The following is a 20,375-nucleotide window of genomic DNA, read 5'->3' on the forward strand; positions in this document are numbered from 1 at the left end:
GTTAACAGATTTTAGGGTGGAAACCTTCGAATAGGCATTTGGAGTTCTTCTACCGAATGACTAGCAAATAATCAAAATTATCGAGAATAATGCTACGAACAAATTCATTATTCTGATTTCAAGTAACTATAAGCCGTTTTAGAAATATTATATTTAGGAACAAAGAGCATAAATATCACGCAAAATGCATATCTTAAGAAAACTGTGGCTTTGTGTTAGGATCTCGGGTTCAGCGCTGGAGGGCTTTAGGTTCGGAACCCGATTCAATAAAAGTTCCATCGTTTATGTGAGTATGGTTGTTCGTAGAGACCGAGTTCGCGGAATTACCCTCTCACTACTGCGGTATGGTGAGGAATAGGCGCCAGTGCAGGAGCCTCCCCCGGCATCTGATCTCGATTTTGTATTGCCTTAAAAAAAGCTAATAAATAAAACTGTCAGAATAATATTTCAATCTGAAGGTTATAACGTTAGCTCAAAAATCTTACTTTTCAGACGTCTCGTATACTACCCTCAAAAGTACTTTTGTTGGGTAAAAATTTAGGCTTAATTTAATAAACAAATCAATTAACAAAATTTATTAAGGTTTTATTATTAAGAATTGAACAACGGGTGCTTGTGCGTAGATTTATTAAAACGCAAATATTTTTTGTTCGTTCCTGGTAGTGACCGGATCTATCAAGTTGAAACTGCTTTGTGTTGGCACCAAAATTGGAAATATGTTTTGGAATTAAACTTTCCAAAACACTATTTAGACAGATATTTTGCAAATACGTTTGAATACTAATGCAACGAAGCCAACAGTTATTTATAAGCAACTTTATGATAAATAAAATGAACTCCGGATACGCAAGTCGATGATTAAAAGTAAGGTTCATGTGACTTTATTGAAAACGATAATTTTCCAGATTACTTGAAAAAAGACATTTTTAAACTTCATACAAGTTAATAATAGTCGGAAAAATATGTAGATAATAGAAACTGTATGAGGTAGAACCTCAAAATGTGGCCCATTAAATAAAGCTCACGTAATACAACGTATCCAGCCAATTTTTGAGGCGCAGAGGGAATATCTAACGACGCCCCAAGGAATTTCTTTTAAAGAAGAGAGATCCTTATATATCTGTATCTACCTCTCTACATCTGTTTTTCTATATATATTTCTCATTCTCACTTTCAGTAATTCTTTTACTCAAAAAGAAACTTCCCATAAAAGCTTTGTCTTCTGTTTCTACATATGCCACGTTCGTCCTTTTTCATTTCTCGCAGAAGGAAAATATAGAAAAAGGCTCTTAAGAGCATTTATCACGAAAGAAACACATCTCCACCAACAACCCGGAGAAGTGCTTAAAATCTTTCCCGTTTTGTCAGAGCAGGAATTCTGGCCTGTTGGGTATATTTTATTCTTTAAACGTAAGAAATTGTCTCGGAATTTCAGGCGTTATATGGATCTGTCGAATAAAAGCCTCCTCCCAGTCTCTCGAGACAGCAAAATGGAAGGCAGCTTTTATTGTTTTTTGACCACATAGTTTATGGCCCGTTTGGAAACTTTGGTACTTAAGATAGAAACCATTAAAGATTGAGGCGCCTTTTCATTCAACTGGTATTATAGAAAAATTATATGCTTTGTCTGTTGATATCGATGTGAGGTTTTGCTTCTTGCAATCGAGAAGTGATCTCTAAATGCACATTATTTCTTGTTTGTAAGGTTGTTTCGCCATTTTGAAGCTACAAAAACAGCAACAACTATGCATCATTTTCAGTTTTTGCTGTATGGTGTGGTTACAGACACTATGTGCTCAAGTTTATAGGTTCGAATCTTTATCATAGTCAGTGGATTTCTTTGATGTTGAGAATAATCGTATAACTACGCAGCATATTATGTGTCTCCTGATTTCCTGGTCTACGAAATTAATATCCGTTTGCGTGAGGCATTCATAACAAGAGAGACGAAAATCAGCTATGGAAATGCTATCAGTTAGGGAGAGCGTCATGCCTTCTGAAGGATCACGATAATAACAGATATGAATATCAATTAAGACATTTCTAGCAGTTATGGTGAGCTTCATGATTTGGGAAATATCTTATAAGGAAATACGGAAAATTTTCTACAGAAAATCACGGCACTATACCAACCTAAAAAAGTGGATTTACAAAAAAAAAAAAAAAAAAAAAAAAAAAAAAAAAAAATCATAAAATATTTGACTACTACATATAAAAAAACTGCTTTATCGTAGTAGTAATTGAATCTTTGTTGATTATGTTATTCTTATATCATGGAGTAAATAAGAAATGTTTAAACATCAAAATCTTAGTAAATGTTTGTTAGAAAGAAAACCAAATTTTAACGCTAATTCTTTCAAATGTTGTGTGATACGAAGAAAATTCGTTGGGATCAAATGTTTCCAATTGCTGCGGAATAATGGTTTGGAGAGAAGGATATCAGTTTGCGTGTCATCCTAGTCATTCGGTAAAAATGTAAAGAGACAAAGTCCATTAGAAATTGCCCTCATGTCTTTTATGTTAATTAAACTGAATTCCCTTAATGAATGATCAAATGATATATAACTTTTTAAAATAAATAATATAAATAAATATCCATTTACCAAGCGAAGTTCACTTTATTTAAAGTTTGTACCTTTTCCCAAGTTCTTTATATTTATAAAACCAATTTTAAAACCACGAAATGGAGATTAGAATTAAAGGGAGTTTCTAGGGGCGAAATTTTGTGAACAGTCCCAGGTCCCTTCCCTCTTCATTGGAGACGCATTAGTCATGAAAATTTCTCTTTCATCTTTAATGGTACTTTGCAATTTCTATTCATTCTGTTCTTCTGAAGATACCGATGTCTCTTTCCATGTTATTTGGTCGTTTCTATTCTTGATATATGGTAATAAGTAATTCTAATCCTTTTGGGATAAGGTAAAGTGCAAAACTTTAAGACCTGAACATAATGATAGAAGACAAAAACTTGCTTTTTAGTGTACCAACAATTGTGAGGGTAAGAAATACACAAATAAATAAGTACATTAAAAATATTTTAAAAGCACACTTTTATTGCTGATTTTATAGGAAGATTTCTTTTCATTTTTTTAACATTTAATTAATGATTTATTTTCATAAATATTATGGGAATAAATTTTAAAATTTATTATCAGATGGCTCCCATTTAGTAAATCAAAATATAATTAAGTTAATCCATTAACTTATAATTAAATTATAAAAAAATAGTTCTTCAGAATATTTTTAAAAATATTTTTTTGATAAATTGGATAACATTGATTTTTATCTGGCAAAAAAAATGGCTTTCTTGTTTTCTACAAGAATTAAAAATTACTTTCACATCTTATTCTGAAAATTTTTGCTAAAAGATTAATTACTTTCAAATGTTTATCAATAATACATTATCTATATTTTTCAGAAATTTATGAAATTATAACTATACTATAAATAATATGCTGTATATACTATAAATAATAATAACTGAATATCATTTAACACAAGTTTCTTGAAGTGAATATTTGTTTAAAAAGTTGGTCTTTAAAAGAAACATTCGAGTGATCATTATAGGAAATAACTCTTAAAAAAAATTAATAGCAATGCATTAAATAATGTTCAATTTTACAGTTTTTTTTCAAAGTTTTGGTGGTTTTTGAAGAATTATCAAAATACAGTGAAGATAGAAAAATATCTAGGTAAGAAGTGATATTTGTTACGCGAATTTTAGTTCTCAAATTTCAGATATCTGTCTAAGGAAATAAAAAATAAGTTTACGTTCTTTGTATATAAATTAGTGTTATCTCAAATTTTTAGAGACGACCTCCATAACAGGTACACAAATTTATTTATTATCAGATTTATTTCATTATTATAAAACGATTAAAAATGATATACTTTTTTAAGGTTTAATTCATTAGTTTTATTAAATATTTATGAAGCCAACATGACTGCCTAAAGTCCGATTGTTTTCTAGCTAGAACCTCGAAGATCGCCGAAAAATGATGCCCCATGTGAACCACTTTTGTCATCTAAGTTAAATCTATTGTTGTCCGAATGGTTTAGCGGCGGCGAAGCTCGAAAGTTTGGAAAGTTGGCTGCTAGCTCATTTGTATTTGTTTTGACTGTACTTCCCGATTATATTTCCTCAATAACTTACGGATAACTTTAGAAGAGAACATTGAGCGAAGAATCAATTAATAAATGTAATAAACTGAAAAAATAATTTATTATTAATAACATTGAAAAATAATAATTCGGTAAGTATGTTTCATAGTCTTTAATCAGTTGATTAAGGAACCCAGATCATTTCGCGAATATGAATTTCAAAGTCTGAAAACTCAGTCACACATTGTTCTGAAAATAAATTTGAGCACGGACTTATTTTGATTTTATGCATCTCATGCAGTTTTAAAAAAATATACACATTAAATATATTTCCTTTTACTTATTGTTAATTAAACTGCGCTTTATTGCTTAAAGAGATTTTTTCCCGACTGAAACCGTTTGCAATATAATTGAAAGTTCTCTTAGAAGTTGAATAATGGTTAAAAATCTTATTACGAGTAAAAGCAAAGAAAAATAACAACCAACAACTTTATGCTCAGTTAATCGAAAAGCATTTGGAAATAGGAAACAGTGTTTCTTTTATCTGCTCTAGATTTTGAAGAGCATCCCCACTGAGATATCTGAAAAATAGTATGGATTCTGGAAAATCCTTTAAAAGATTTTCTACATTTTTAATACAAAAGGAAATTCTGAGGATATCTGTAGTGGACACAAATATGTTAGTGACAAGTCTTCGGCAGGACATAACAGAAAAAACTTCAGAATGTTTGGAATAAGAGCTAAATGTGTTTTATGAAAGGAATTTCATTTCAGATAGCATTCAAGTGAAATAGCTATTTCAATAGAATACCAAAAATGTTGCAGAATATTGGATTTATTTTCCTTTATAAAAATGTAAAAAGAAAAATACTTCTGTGAGGTTAAAACTGTTTAAATTTCAAGAGAATTCTAATCAAGAAAATTGAAGTGTGTTTCCAGAAAATGTTTTCACTTTAAAAGGAAATACATAGTAGAAAAAATGTTGATTCCACTTTTACAAAAAGCAAGAAAAATATTTGCAGAAAAAGTAAAAATCAAAATCACATGAATACACGATATTAAGAAGTGGCTGCTCATCAATCAAAAATCGTAAATATGTTAAAATAATTCCACAAAAATTAGCATTTGAACATTTGATGAAATAAAAAATGGCCTTCTAAAATGAGAATTCTCATAATAAGTTAAAGTTAAGTTTCATGTGTAAACATTCACATTAGTGATTGAAAATTGAGAAATGAAATCTTAACTTTTACATAGAAAATTGTATTGTGTTTAGTTTAAGATAACATGAAATATGTTTTATCAAAAAAAGAAGTGTTTACTTGCTTTGCTATATTTTTATCAATGCATTGTATGAACACTGGGAATTCTCTCCGAATTTCAGATAGTTATTATTATATTATTTAACTACTTGCTATAATTCCGTTTGTATGTATCTAATTTTTAAAATATAATGTATTATCAAACAGAATAAAATGTCATTTACTTTTATTTCAGTGGACAAAAATATGTTTTGAAATCAGTATCAAGGGAAGGAAAGTAGAAAAGGAAGGAGAGGAAGGAGAAGGAAATAAAAAAAAAGGGAATATGTTAATAAAAATGTTTTTTTTTCTGTTCACAACTGATTTTATTTTTAATTGATTGTGTTTTTATTATGATTTATTCATGATTCAGGTCACGAGCCCAAAAATATTGATGACATATTTATAAGATATTATCATTGTAACATGCATTCTTTATATTATTGAAAGTAATATGATACTTGGGAAAGGAAGTAGCAGCAAAAATTACAAATGGTATTCAAAATGAAATGTCCATTGAATGTTATTTAAAGAACTGATTTTAGCAATGAAAAAATTTAATTTAAAGAGTACGGATTAACGATTTTCCTTTCTTGAATAACTCAGGAGATTAACAGAAAATAGAAAACTTCAAATAATACTGCTTTATATCAGGAATGCCCAGTTTCTTGATATCTGGTTTAGTTGGATTTTTTTGGCTATATATTGAAAAAAGGAATTGTCTCATTCTTTTAAATATTATTAATTTCAGAAAACATTTAAAGCAAATGTATTTCCACTTCAAGCATTGAGTGTTTGTCTATCAACTTTTTGCGTTAGCATCAAAATTAAAAAAAAAGGAAAGAAACAGAAAAACTAAGTTTCAATCCGTGATTTCTTTTATGGGAGGTCAAATAAAAGGTCATGTTTTTTACAATGAACTGAATAGAAGCCACAACAACAACAAAGAAAAAAAAATCTAATCTAATTCTGAGTACGGTAAATACAACAAGAATCTCTTCCTCTCACTCACTGTTTGCTCGAGGAGATCGCGTGATTAGATAACCGTTTTCTTTTTCCATATAATTTTGTTCCACAATTTTTTTCCCACAATTTTTTCCATATATTTTTGTTCCACAATTTGCTTCCTATGGTTTATTTTGTACATAAGATTCATCATTTCGTTTTGTCGATATTTATTTTCCGTTGTTTATTTCTTTAGATTTCTTTTCTAAAAGGACTAAACTCATCGATTTAATATCTTCGATTGTTCGCTTCATTTTTTATTGGTCTGTTCTTTCCTTTTTTATATCTAGTCTTTAATTTTTGTACTTTGTTTCCACATGAATAATGTAGCAAAATCATTAAAGATCGAATAATATTAATTTTATATGAGTTTTCAACTGGACTTCCTTAACATATTTTTACATTATAAATTTTTGCCATTGAAAAGGATTCATGGCTTAGATTACGTTTTATACTTTTATGTAATGATCTAATTTTCCTTAGCGGTTTCATTAACGACATAAATTGTAAACAACTGCCACATATTGGCTGATTCCTGAAATTTAGTTATATGTGTGAATAATTGGGATGATTTTTATTTTCTCATATATGAAATAACAAAAATGAAAAATTTGTACTTGTCAAAAAATTCGAACTTGAGAATCTTCATGTTTCAGACCTCTCTGAGTCTAAAAAACACACTTTTGGAATTAAGTCTTTTTGTCAGTGAACAAGATAATTGAAAACAGCTCTGAGTTAGATAGATGAAATTCGGTAAATGGTCTTCACACCAAATTTGCAGATTTCTATTAAATTTTGAACGAAACCATTTACAGAAGTATGTCTGTCCGATCGTCTGAATGTTTGTTAATACGATAACTACATAACGAAGAGAGATAAAATTTAGTATACAGATTTAGCATCTATAATGTAGATTCATATCGAAATTGTATGGGGCCCACAATCTGTCGCTCTATACTTTGTCATGCACGAATTAAACGAAAAGAAGCAACAAATGAAATAAGAAAAATTTGGTATATGTTCTTGTTATTACATTTTAGCTCTATGCCATATTCTGGTTTCAGTTGGTTTTACAAAAAGGCTATCCCGGTTTTCTTCACTTTACTATAAGCACAAAACACGCTTATGGAAGACTGATAATAAAATTCCGAGCATTCATTATGTTTATGAAGGTAAATAACTTTAATGTGGAGGGAGGATATTACCTTTTTTTAAGGGATATTGGAGATAGTTTCGGGAAGACCACTTATGCTGCTTTTTAGAATGTCTTACTATTGTCAAATATTTTTCTTTCGAAAACTCTAAGAAACTCAGAGATTCTAATGATTGCTTCAACGTCTGAGATTTGCATGGCAGTTTCAAGCTAATTACAGCAGTGGAAATTATGGTACTTTCATATCTGGCATGATAATCATGGTACTTTTTCTGAGTACTTTCATATCTGGCATGGTAATCATGGTACTTTCTCTGTGTTTTCATATCTTGCATGATAATTAAATACATGAAAATCAGTGCAGAGCTATTTAATAGTAGCGTATTTTCCCAATAAGATTCGAAAATCAGCATGAGATAAATTCACAGTTTTACGATACCACTGAAAATTTTGAAATCTGGTTTTATAATTAAATCCACGCAAATCAATGCATGGCATATCTGAGAAATTAAGAAAATTCCTGCAGCTGTATAATCACATCAAGACAACTACTTTGATCTGAAATATAGACTTGTTTCAGTCTTTATTTAGGTATTTAAATGAAGAAACCTCGAACTAATTCTTTAGATAATTAAATTATTAAAAACAATCTCTAAAATTATAGCAATCGAACTATAATTGGTTGTCTCATATTGTATAATGGTTGGCTGTATGACAACAATTGGAAATATGAAGTAGATTTATGAAGTGGCAAGGAAAACACTTTACTTTATGGATTTAGAACAAAATAAAAGATGCTCAGAACTGTTTTGTTTATGTTTTCTTTGTTTTTCCTTTATCATTGTTATAGACTCATTGTTTTATAACACATAACGATGCCACAGAAAAGTGAAAAGAGATGTTATTAGGACTTCCCTTCTAATCTACTTTATTGATTTGTAATAATAGGAAACATTATGCACTTTTAGAAGCATTAGACGTTAAAAGTGTGATAATCAAATCTGTGACATATAGTGCTTAGTTAATACAGAAATATGAGGCAATCATTTTCGAAAGGTAACAGTTCAAATAGTACAAATGTTTTGCTATTTGCTTGGAGAACAGAAAAAATAAGAATTTTTCATAGGTAAAAATCTTTGAGCATTATTATTTCATATTTTATATGCATTATATCTAAAAATATATTTTTTATTTCTTTGTGAGACAAAAAAAATATTTTGCTACTTAACATTTTACTCCTTTTTATTGTTATTTATTCAAATTATTAGAAAATGGTAAATAATATAATTAAGAAGGTAACTAATCCACTTTTGAAATACTGCAGCCAAATTGCTCAGAATAATTAATTATCTGAAGTTTATTAATCAGCTCTTAAAAATTTGCAAAGTTCATATACATGATTCAAATTACTTTTCATGTAAAGGAATTTTAATCATGACAGTTTCTCACAACGAAATAAAAAAAACTTCCTAGATTTTGATACTTCATGTAATATTCGTCTATAATGGTAACGCAAATGAATAAATAAAATGTATCTAGGACTTATATGGAAGAGTTAAACTGATATTTACCTAAAACAGATTTTAGCACAGCCTGTCTTGTTATTTTAGAGTATTTAAAGGATATTTTAATTGACTGTTTACAGAGAGAACTTGATTATTAATGAAACAATTTCAATTTTTCACCGCATAAAGGCCCAGATCTTTCAATCGGAAGCAGAAGAAATTCGCTAAACTGGGAATCAATAGCGAGTAATAATAATAATTTCATTCAATTTTGTTTCTTATCTTCTGTTAAATAAATGTGCGAAATAACAACATTCTACTTTTCTTTTTTCAAGTACACACTTTGATTACCGAAACATGATTGAGAAATTGACCTTGTTTTCAAATGAGATTAATTCATGTTTCTATTTTATGCAAGAAAATTTATATGTTGGTAACATATGGCAATAAAAGTTTATAATTATTTGGAATAAAATGGATGAATACAAAATGAATCTGTCATTATCATTTGATAAAAATAGTTGATAACATAGAGTAAAATGAATTTTTACCTGGAACGAATAAAAAGTATGTAGCGAAGCTATATCCTTAGAAGAATACACTTTTATATTGTCAGCATCAAATCAAGATTTCAAAAAAAATCCTGGGGGAATTATTGCATGTATTTTGGTCATACTTTCATATATTGTTAACATGCCTGTGTGAAGTAAGCAATTTCAAAATCAATCCTTGAACATTAAGTTTTATTGTATATATTCTGAGTATTTATTGCGAAAAAAACATTCTGCAATTCATATACATGTAAAAACAGTTTTAAAACATGCATGAGACTTTTATGATTACTAAAGTGAATTATTCAAATTGGAGTCCTGATTAAGCCTTTTTTAAAAATTTAAATAATAGTTGCAGTTTATGTAAATAGGTAGATGGCTACAAAATAAACTGAATGCTTCATTTTACTGAACGTTGAGTTAAAGTATTCTCCAGTTTACCAGCAAGCAAAAATTCATTTGCAGAATTGTCTGAATATTGATATAGATAAAATCTTCTAAAATGTTTAAGGTACAAAATCTTTTTTTTATTCGAAAGATAATCAATTCAATATTAATCACGATTTCCTTTCCATCAGATAAACTTTAACTCGAGCCAAAATTGGGAAATAAATAACCAAAAAGCAACAGACTACGGTTTAATGGCAACCCACAGTCTATATCGTTGCACACAGTCAAAAATTCGTATATTAAAGTTTCATTCAGATACAACCAATCGACAATGTCTTTTTCGCTTCTAGCATTGTTCCACTTGGTATACGTTAATATTGTATACCAAGATACTAAAGTTCAGTTAAAATCCACCAGATACTAACTGGTGGATTTTAACTGAATGAAATTTTTGTTATATGAGCTTTTGCACCTTGAGTGGGGATTACAAGCTAAACAACGACCAATAAATATAACTAAAATACATTATAAAAATATAGATAGATTGAAAACAAAGCTATACTTAAATAGTAAAATGGTTCAAATCTTGTTTTAATTTATGGATGGCTCTCTTCAGTCTTTATCATTTCAAAAAAAATGGCCCCTCTGAAATAAAATTTGCTAACAGTGAGAGGGCGCGAGGTGGAAAATTGAGTTTAGGATGATATTTAGTATAATGGTAGTTTACATTTAGAATGTTTATTCATGAAAATATTAAAGCGCAATAGCCAGCCAGTTTCGAGAAATGGTACCAAAACTTTCAACATAGCGTATATACCAATAATGTGACTCTGTTGACGAGGGCTCGTTTAATATAGTGATTAAGACGCTGGCATAGCGTTCACGAGACCGGAGTTCGGAGCTTGGGCTAGTATTTTCTTCTTTTTTTAAAAAATTATTCTCTTTCTAAATTATTTCAAATTGTTTAACAATTTACAAATAGTTTTAATTAATATGTTTTTCATTTTTATGCAAAATAAATAATTCTTCTCCTAATTTTTGGATTATTATTTAATTTTTAAAAGAAAAATAAATATAAATATGAATGCGTTTTCTTTTTAAATATTCAGAATTACTTAAATTAAATTAAAAACTCAAAAATAGTATGAAATAATATGATACTCATTTTTGTATGGAAAATTATATTTACTTTTAATTAATAAGTTATAAAGTATTTTTTAAAAGAAAAATAATTAAGTTTAATCATATTTATATTTTCATTCATATATCTTGAATTATACTTATAATTTAATTTTTAAGTGTCAAAATAATTATAAATTTAAATTAACTATAATCATTTAAATAACTATTTTTTATCTTAAAATCCTTAAAAGTTTAAAATTTTTATTTTTTAATAATGGTAAATTATTTGTTATAACTCAACAAAGTTGTATTTATATCGGTAATTAAAGAAAGCAGCTGAAATTAATAAAATTATAGCAGCAAATGTTCTCAGTATTAATAATCGAAAAGAAAAAGTCGAAAGCATTCTGGAAAGCATTTGCAGATGATTGAAATTTTTAGTAACATTATACGGTATGCTTTATACGCTGGCCGATTTTAAACAAATAATTTTTGAAGGTAAATAAAATTTATTTCTTAATCGATTCTTTCAAGGATAATCATTATCTATCAATCATGTAAGATGTCAAAATATATCTATTTTATTTCAAATGTTTTTACGATAATTAGCTTCTGGTTTCTGTATATAATAAAAAATTGCTGAAATATTTTTATGATCTCAGTAATTTAGTCAACATTTATCATCATTTATGTGTATTACTGTTTTTAAAAATAAAATTATGATTCAAGTATTAGGTGATGAACATTTATTTTTGGGAGAGATTTATTTTGAGAAAATTTTTGATTGATAAAAAAAAAAGAGTTAAATATTCATTAAAACTGTCTGTAATTTCATTTAAATAATTTTTTTGAAGAAAAACACGTTGATATCTTGAATTTAAAAAAGATTGTAATTCAGGTCATAAGACATAATGCATTTATTTTTCCATTCAAAAATGAGTAGCATATCCGTCTTTGAATTGTTCATTTAATTTAAGCAATTCTGAATATTTAAAGAAATGCATTTATATTTATAATTATTTTTTTCTAAAAATTAAATTATAACCCAAGAATTAGGAAAATAATATTTAGTTTTGCATAAAAAATAAAAAAAACATATGAATTAAAACTATTTGTAAATTGTTCAATTAATTTGAAATAATTTAGAAAGAAAGTAAATAAAAAAGAGCAAGAAAATACCAGTCCAGGACTGAACTCTTAAGCCTATTATCTTGTATGATGTTTCCAAATTGAATCAATTAATCAATGATGCTTTTAGAAAGCCACGTATTTTTTTGATTCTCTACGACAGAATTTAGTAGACCTAAACCATTTAAATATAAAGAGTCTTTAACTGATGTTTACTTATGTTGATTTATATTATTATTTTGAAAAGTCATTTCTACGTGAAATCGACTTAGGTCATTGAAAATAATGCCTTTATGAAAAGAACATACCTATTAGAATACTACAACAAGATAAAGAAGATGTAAACCTTTTATATTTAAACAGTCCCTGACGGAAGTTATTTACAGTAATTTGTAAAAGAAAAGCACCCTAGTCAATATTCTGGCATTGAGCCCTTATCACTGGAATGCTATAAAAATCCATTCATTTCTCCCTTAACTGTAATAGCAGAAATTACTATAGAACACAAAAACCTACTTTCACTTGTTTTTGTTCTATTTGATAACAAAGGCTTATCCAAAAATCAGTGAATTCAGTATAAGTACCAATTCTGTATTTATTATTTTACAATGCATTTTTTGCGATTCACTGCATAACAGTTTCTTTTCACATTTCTAAATATTTTTAAATAAACTACACTTGAACAAAAGAAGTTGGTATTAAACCCGGATCTTGGCATCTAATATTGAAAGACTTATGGAAAAATCATTTTTATATAATTCTTTTTCTCCATGATCATGTATAAAAAAGAAAAAAAAATCTGACATTAGCGTTTCTTTCTTTTTAAAAGCTCGCATGCACATGATGCCTTTTCTTTTTAAGTATTCTGAGTGCTAAATTTTTCTTACCCTGCTTACAGCCATTTATTTAATTGGATATGATTTTTCTCTTGTAAATATTTTTTTAATACGTTAATAGGAATTAGCTCAATAAAACTCGTTCAAGATATTATTCAAATTTCTTGATACTAATTTAATAAAAGCATTTTGGGCGTTACTTTTCAAGTTGCACATAACAATGTTTTTCGAACTGTTTCAGTAAATTTCTCAAGAGAACTGAATGTTTTTAAGTGTAAGTGTTTTAATTTGTAAAAAAAAATTACACATTAAGCGTTCTCTTAATTCCACCGAAGTGAATTTTATCATACCATGAACAATAGAAATCACCCATAAATCAAATTTAATCCAACTTCAGTTATTACGAAAGAAGACAATTTAAACTATAGGTTACATATCGATTTTGGAGATTTAAGAGAAAATGTTTATTTCTTGGCAAAAGGCCATGGTAAATATTGATTTGACTCCATGTAGCTAGTTGGGCGATATCCGAGAAACTTAAAAAATAACAACATAATCTAGAATTTCTTTGTCATTTTAAAATAAAGTTTAGATTTAAAATTCTATCAAGAACCATTGATATTTTCAGTGTATCCAAAAAAGGTTCTTATTTCATAAGATGCCCCTAGTCAACTGAATAGGCAAGAACTAGTGGCGTCTGCTATGCTTCATGACGATAAGAATATAAATATGGTCTTTACAGAAGATCATATGTTGAGCTTAAAGTTTTAACGTTATTTTACAATTTTCTTTCAGTAATTTCTCGCCTCTTGAAAAATTAATAGCACGTAGAAAGCACAAATAAAGGAAATTGGAGAAATAAATTCAATGATTTTTTAATTAATTTCAGTTTTTGAAGTGTGATTTAGGATTGATTTATGGATTAAATGTGATAAGCTTGAAATGTGGCCGAAGGGCACAATTTATTTTATTATTCTAATACATTTTTAAAATCACAATGCATTGGTTTGTCTTCTCAATTTAACAGATGATGCTTCCGTATGCACTTTGTTAGTACCAAGATATGAATCCTCAATATTCCAACTCCATTCACTTTCATGACATTAGAGATAATATCATATATCTATACATCTTCACATATTTAGCTATTTTTTTTTGATTAATGACGTCACAAAACAGTGGAAAATTTACTTTTAATATTTTCTTCTAACTTTTGCTAAAAATAGTCAAAATACTTGCATCTCTCCATTAAATCTTGCATCTCTCCATTAAGAAATTTTCAAGTTTCTCTATCAGATTTTTCTTTTTGCTTGATCTGTTACTATAACGATGACGATGTAAAGAATTTGTAGATATATTTTTTAAAAATTTCAGTTTGTTTCTTATTATTTACGATTCATATATTAATGAAATGAAAAAGGTCCTTCCTGGCAGCCGGCTCTCCCCCATCCTATATTTTTGACATAAATAGAGAGAAAGAAAAAACCCCACTATTTCACTGTACATTCTATATGGGGAGAAACTTTGACAAAGTTCCTCAGCCACAACTATTATACCGATTACAAACATTTTTGGTTTTGCTTCTGATCTTTTAATATGCAATCAGTGGTCGTTTGATCTCTTCCTCTGCCTTTCAAAACATATTACAAAATAAAACATTTCCAGTTCTTTCAACTTCAACAACTGGATTGGTTTCGTCAATTAACTTTGCCACTTTGAAGTATAGCAAACTAATTAAATGTTCTATCGTTATTAAGGAAATATGATTTAGTTGAGTTGAAATTTAATTCATCAATATTGATTGACACAGCTTAATAAATAATATTAAAAATAACCGTTATTACCGGCTACCATATTAATGGTATTAATCATGCTGACTAATTTTGATAAAATACTTCGTATCAAAACAAAAGAAAAGTATATTTGGAACTGTGATTGCATAATGAAGATATAGCATTCTGATATGTTAGCTATTTTTGCAAAATGGTTGGATTAATTGGTGAAGAAAATTGGAGAGGGTAATTGCTCCAATTGTTGAATTTTCTGTTAAAATTTAATTTTACAATATTTCTGGAAAATGATGATGTTGGGGGAAGGCGAACCCTTAAAGAGTATCTATGTTTCATGTGCTTTCATCTGGAATAAAAAATCGCGATGTCCGTGCATAAGACATCTTACATTTGCGATTGTGACTGGGAAATGGCGAAACTAATTCTCCTCGGAGAGTATATAATGAATAATGTTTTTGAAGCGTTTCTAAATGATGGATGTTGATGAGAAGCTCTGTATTCAAACCAGTACAGTGGTTTTGGCTAAGGGACTATTTCATTGATTATGCGAACTATTTTCATTAGAGAAATACATTTACACTTCTGGAAAGTTAAAATAAATCACATAACAGTTACTTATATTTGCTGAAGTACAAAAATGTTATTAAGTTAGTAATTATAACTGCAAGTAAAAAGTAATAGGAAGAAACATAATCATTAAATTCATAAATAATTAATTTATAATTATTAATAAATGATCAACAATTATTTTTACCATCAGTTAAAAATATTATTAAATAGTTATGAAAAACTGTAGAATAATTATGTTATAAAAATGAGTTGATTAATCAATATAAAATAGCTTAATAAATGAACAATAAATAAGCGAATTATGAAAAACAGTATCTGAACCTTAGCTTAGAATTTTTAGGAACATAATTAACTCATATATTAATTAGTATCATTAATTACTACAATTAATACATGCGTTAATTTGTACAAATAATAATAAAATTAACTAATTTTGTTAATAAGCAAAAGTAATTAATAATATTACATCCCATTATTAATGAATAAAATTAACCAACATTAATTAATAATGTTAATAAAATTAATAACAAATGAAGTAATATTATTAACTAAAATAGTTAACATATATGTTAATTCTTAATATTAATAATTAAAATTAATTATGCCAATTAAAGATATTGATTAACATATAATAATTGTTAATTAATAAAATTATAAATTTACATATTAATCAATGTCATTGATTTATATATTGTAATAAATATTATTAATTAACGTTATTAATGAATATGATAAACTTATTTTTTGATTAATATATTTACTTAACGTAGCTAATTAAAACTATTTATTAATAATATTCCTTAATGTAACTGATTAATTTGATTAATTAGCATGCTCAATGCAGTTGATTAATTTGATTAATTAACATGCTCAATGCAGTTGATTAACATGATTAATTAACATGTCCAATGCAGTTGATTAATTTGATTAATTAACATGCTCAATGCAGTTGATTAACATGATTAATTAATGTAATGGCTTAGTATAATAAATTAATATAATTCATTTATATTTTAATTAAGATTATTAATTAATAAAATAATAATTAAAATATTAATTTAATATTATTTTTTATGCAAATCAGTATTTAATGAAGCAATAATTCATTCATAATTTATTCATTAATTCATGTATTATATTAGTCTAAAGAATTAACAACAAACGAACAATAAATAGTAATAGAATTAAAATAATTGTAATAGAATTTAAAAAAAAAAACTCTTCTTACAAGTTTATACTTAAATGTTTTCGAGTTTTTGTTTCTGTTTCTAAATCAACTATATCAAGAATTTTTTGCTTTAGGCTTAACAGTTAAAACTAAAACAATATGATCGTACAATATCATAAAAGTACAACATATTAAATACTAATTATATCATATACAACATAAAAACACACTTTTTATAAGTTTAGGAAATAATTTTTCTGTTTAATAAAAAGATATGATGTATCTGTATGTGGTTCTGCCAACTTTTTTGTTCAGTGTAGTTCATTTAGCAATCAGTTTTGAAAACCTATAATATGTAAAATACATGCGTACATATGTCTTGATTCAATATCTTCTACTTTCTGAGAAATCTTTTTCTGCTTATTATTAATTTATTTTATTAATTTTACTGATATTGATTCATTTTAATTTTGCATTATTATTAACATGTTTATAAAACAACTACAACATGCGACATTTTACATAACATAATATACAAATAAGAATGTTTTTCTGGATGTTGATGAGTAATAACAAGAAAAATAGAAACTTTATGCAAGTACCAAAATTACATTCTAATTTGCTTTAAATTAATTCATTTTTTTATTCAGATACATGGAAAATATAACTACTCTATGACATTTATAAACAATACATTTAACAATATTTCAGAATTCTTGTCAGTTAGTTAAATCAATGAACTACTATAGGATAAGTATATATCTTGAGAAGTAAGCAAATATATATGAAAACCAACATTTACTTTTTTATTTATAATCACTCTTTACTAATTAAATGCACATATATGTAACACATTATTTTTAAATTATGCAAACGAACTTCGGCATTTTTAAATAAAAAGATTTAATGCACAAGCAAAAAAATCGTAAAGTGATCTCCTAAATAATGAAAGAAAAATTTATTTTATTTTACAAATGCACTAAAATCCTTTAAAGGGATTTCTTGCGATACTTTGTAGATTTAGTAAAATGTAAAGTTACTCAAATGTTTCAAAATAGGAATTCAATTGATTCAATTTGAGTTCAATTGAATATATATTGAATTCAATAGGAATTGAAATTCCATTATAGTTAATTATTATAGTTTCAGAATCATTCCAAATCTTTATACCAAATAAATAAATAAAAAGATAACTGCACTGCTATTTTTCTTCCTACGACTCCAACCACTGTAACTCACAAAACGCTAATTATGGGCTATCACGCAACTCTCTTAGTTTCCTAAATAAACACACGTTTCATACTCTACTGATCCTAACTGGCTCTCTCTCTCCTAATCTTGTTATGATCTACCGCAACTTCTCTGCCTAACTTTTTCAAAACTTCGAGGAAAAGACAGAGATTGCGCAATGTTTCCCTTTCTTCAATAGGATAAAAACAGAATTAAAATCAAAAGTATTGCTACTTACTTTCCGGCGGGGCCATAATAGTCGGGGTCAGAGCCAGTACAGAGCAAAGCAGGTAGAAAATAATAAGCAGACGGTGCCTGGCAGGTCTTGTTTGACGGCCAATCATCTCGATATCTTCGGGAAAAAGATTCTTTCGAAAGAAGCAGGACTGTACTTCAGCTGAAGTAAGAGGCCGACGGCTGGCTTAGCTGGAATTTATATACCCTGTGGAAAGATGCCCGGATGGCAGAGGGCATGAGTTTCTCATCAACCTATCGAACGTCGATTTCGGCGCTGCGCAGGCCCAGAAGCGAGAACTGGGCATGACGTCAATGATGGAGCAGAGTTTACCCGGGAAAAATAGGAAAGATTCCTTCTCCTTTTTCTCTCGTTTCCAAGGAGGGAAAGAAACTAGACAGGCAGTTTTTGTTGCAATTAGAAATCACGCTTCATTCTCAGTCCAAGCCAAATAGTCCCCATGCGGAGTCAGCAAGTATATATTTTAAATATTTGATTGATAACTTAATATGCGTGTAGACGTGAAACACGATTTGATTTGAATTAAGATACTTTATGTGAAAAGAAGAGAGGAAGTTTCTCATGATATGGCAAAATTTATACGAGTCATTTCTTCTCTTAGCATATGGTTACGCGTAAGAGACAAAATTTGAGATACGAAAGTGGATGGCAAATAATCATTGGCTGAAATCGTATTTATACTTGACAGGGATGAAAAATTTATGTATTTTATCTTCCATAGGTAAGATAAAAAAAAATAAATCTTACAATGCAAATTTTAAACTGCGTTATCGATGCTTACTTATCTTTAACTCAATGAAGATGCTTTTTATATCCTTTTTTATGACTAAAAATGATCTAATTTCATAATTTCAATGTATTGAAAGCAAAAGACAGTTTTACAGAATGACAGAAATTGAAAGAAAACAAGATAAGAATGAGGTTTTGCTTGATTTTTTGTCGAAGAATGAATATCACGAAAAGATTAAACACCAGTTTATTTCAAATAATTTTGTTTGATAAAATGACACGAATTTAAAAGTTTAAGGAAAAATGTGAGAGTTAAAGGAGAAGAATAAAATTCAGATTCTACCGCCAACCATTTCGATTAAAGCAAGCTAGTTTCCGCCATTAAGTTTAGTCATGGGCCATTCATTTACACAGTTAAGTTTCTTATAAGTCTCTTCCTTTCCTCGTCATCTTGATAGTTTTTAATTTCCTTCATTTGAACTAGTTCCCCGGTATGATCACTTGTGTACAGCCTATCAAAGTATTTATGTAAACGTGAGGCAGTCTTGAGAGGAAAAATATCGATTTTTCGAACTATATAATTAGTGAAGGAAATATTCGCCTGATAGTTAAGCATTTGCTCTAAAACTATTCACTTTCAAGTACAAGGAATGTTTTAAAGCTTTCACATCTCAGCTGAAAAATACAAATGATACTCTGATCGATAAACTATTCATCGGATTTGTGTTTTACAAAGCTCTCTCTTCTCAGTATTTTCTCTAGATCAATCTCATTTAATACTTCTCTAAATTATTCAAACGTGTTTCCTGCACGCAAATTAGTTTTTAATGAAGATTGCATTCTATTTTTCATTTCAAATAACATGTTGATGGTTTTTTAAGAACATAGTTGTGGATATTCATTTTCTTACATATAATTTTGTTGTCTTGTATCAGATGTCTACGAAATTCAAAAATTCGATTTTTTAGGCGCGTTAAAAGGCAGTATTTTTTACAAATAACTTTTAAAGTATTAAATATTATTTTTATGTTTTTGATACCTTACTATTTAACAGATTATAAGGTATAGATTTTTTTCTACATATCATCTCATTGCTTTGGATCAGATGTGTAAGAGAGACAAAAACTCTATTTTTGAAGCGAATTAAAAAGGACTCTTCATTAATAATATTAAAACCTTAAATAGTTTTATGATTTTTATACATTGTACTTTTTTTTCATGATTTGAATGATTATAAGAATGAAATAAGAATGAATTTTTAAAGTGATTATGATTTTTACTACATACCATTTCAGTGTTTTGGATAAAATGTGAAAGAAATTAAAATAATTCCTCTTTTCTAGGTTAGCTAAAAGGTGGTTTTTAAATTTTAAAGTTATTAGTTTTGTTCATTTTAAAGTTATTACTTTATTAGTTTTGTGTTTTGGATACTTCACATTTTCTTGTCATGTTTGAATTTTTTCCCTAAGAATGATTTTTTAATTGATTTTGTGGATTTGCATTTGTACTCAATTCGAATATTTTGAGCAGAAACAGTTTC

The 20,375-nt window shown here is 27.8% G+C and overlaps 1 protein-coding gene across 2 annotated transcripts in view; it reads right to left on the reverse strand.

The window, feature by feature from the left end:
- Positions 1 to 18,296, reverse strand: part of LOC129960551 (uncharacterized) — a 61,211-nt gene extending 42,915 nt beyond the window's left edge. For both annotated transcript variants that reach the window (XM_056074039.1, XM_056074038.1), the window contains exon 1: positions 18,089 to 18,296. In XM_056074039.1, coding sequence (XP_055930014.1) covers positions 18,089 to 18,194 — 106 coding nt within the window. In that variant the 5' untranslated portion in view covers positions 18,195 to 18,296. The remainder of the gene's footprint in view (positions 1 to 18,088) is intronic.
- Positions 18,297 to 20,375: the final 2,079 nt, after the last annotated feature.

The sequence above is a fragment of the Argiope bruennichi genome, chromosome X2 (assembly GCF_947563725.1).
Source record: "Argiope bruennichi chromosome X2, qqArgBrue1.1, whole genome shotgun sequence".
In the NCBI taxonomy this organism is placed as follows: Eukaryota; Metazoa; Arthropoda; class Arachnida; order Araneae; family Araneidae; genus Argiope; species Argiope bruennichi.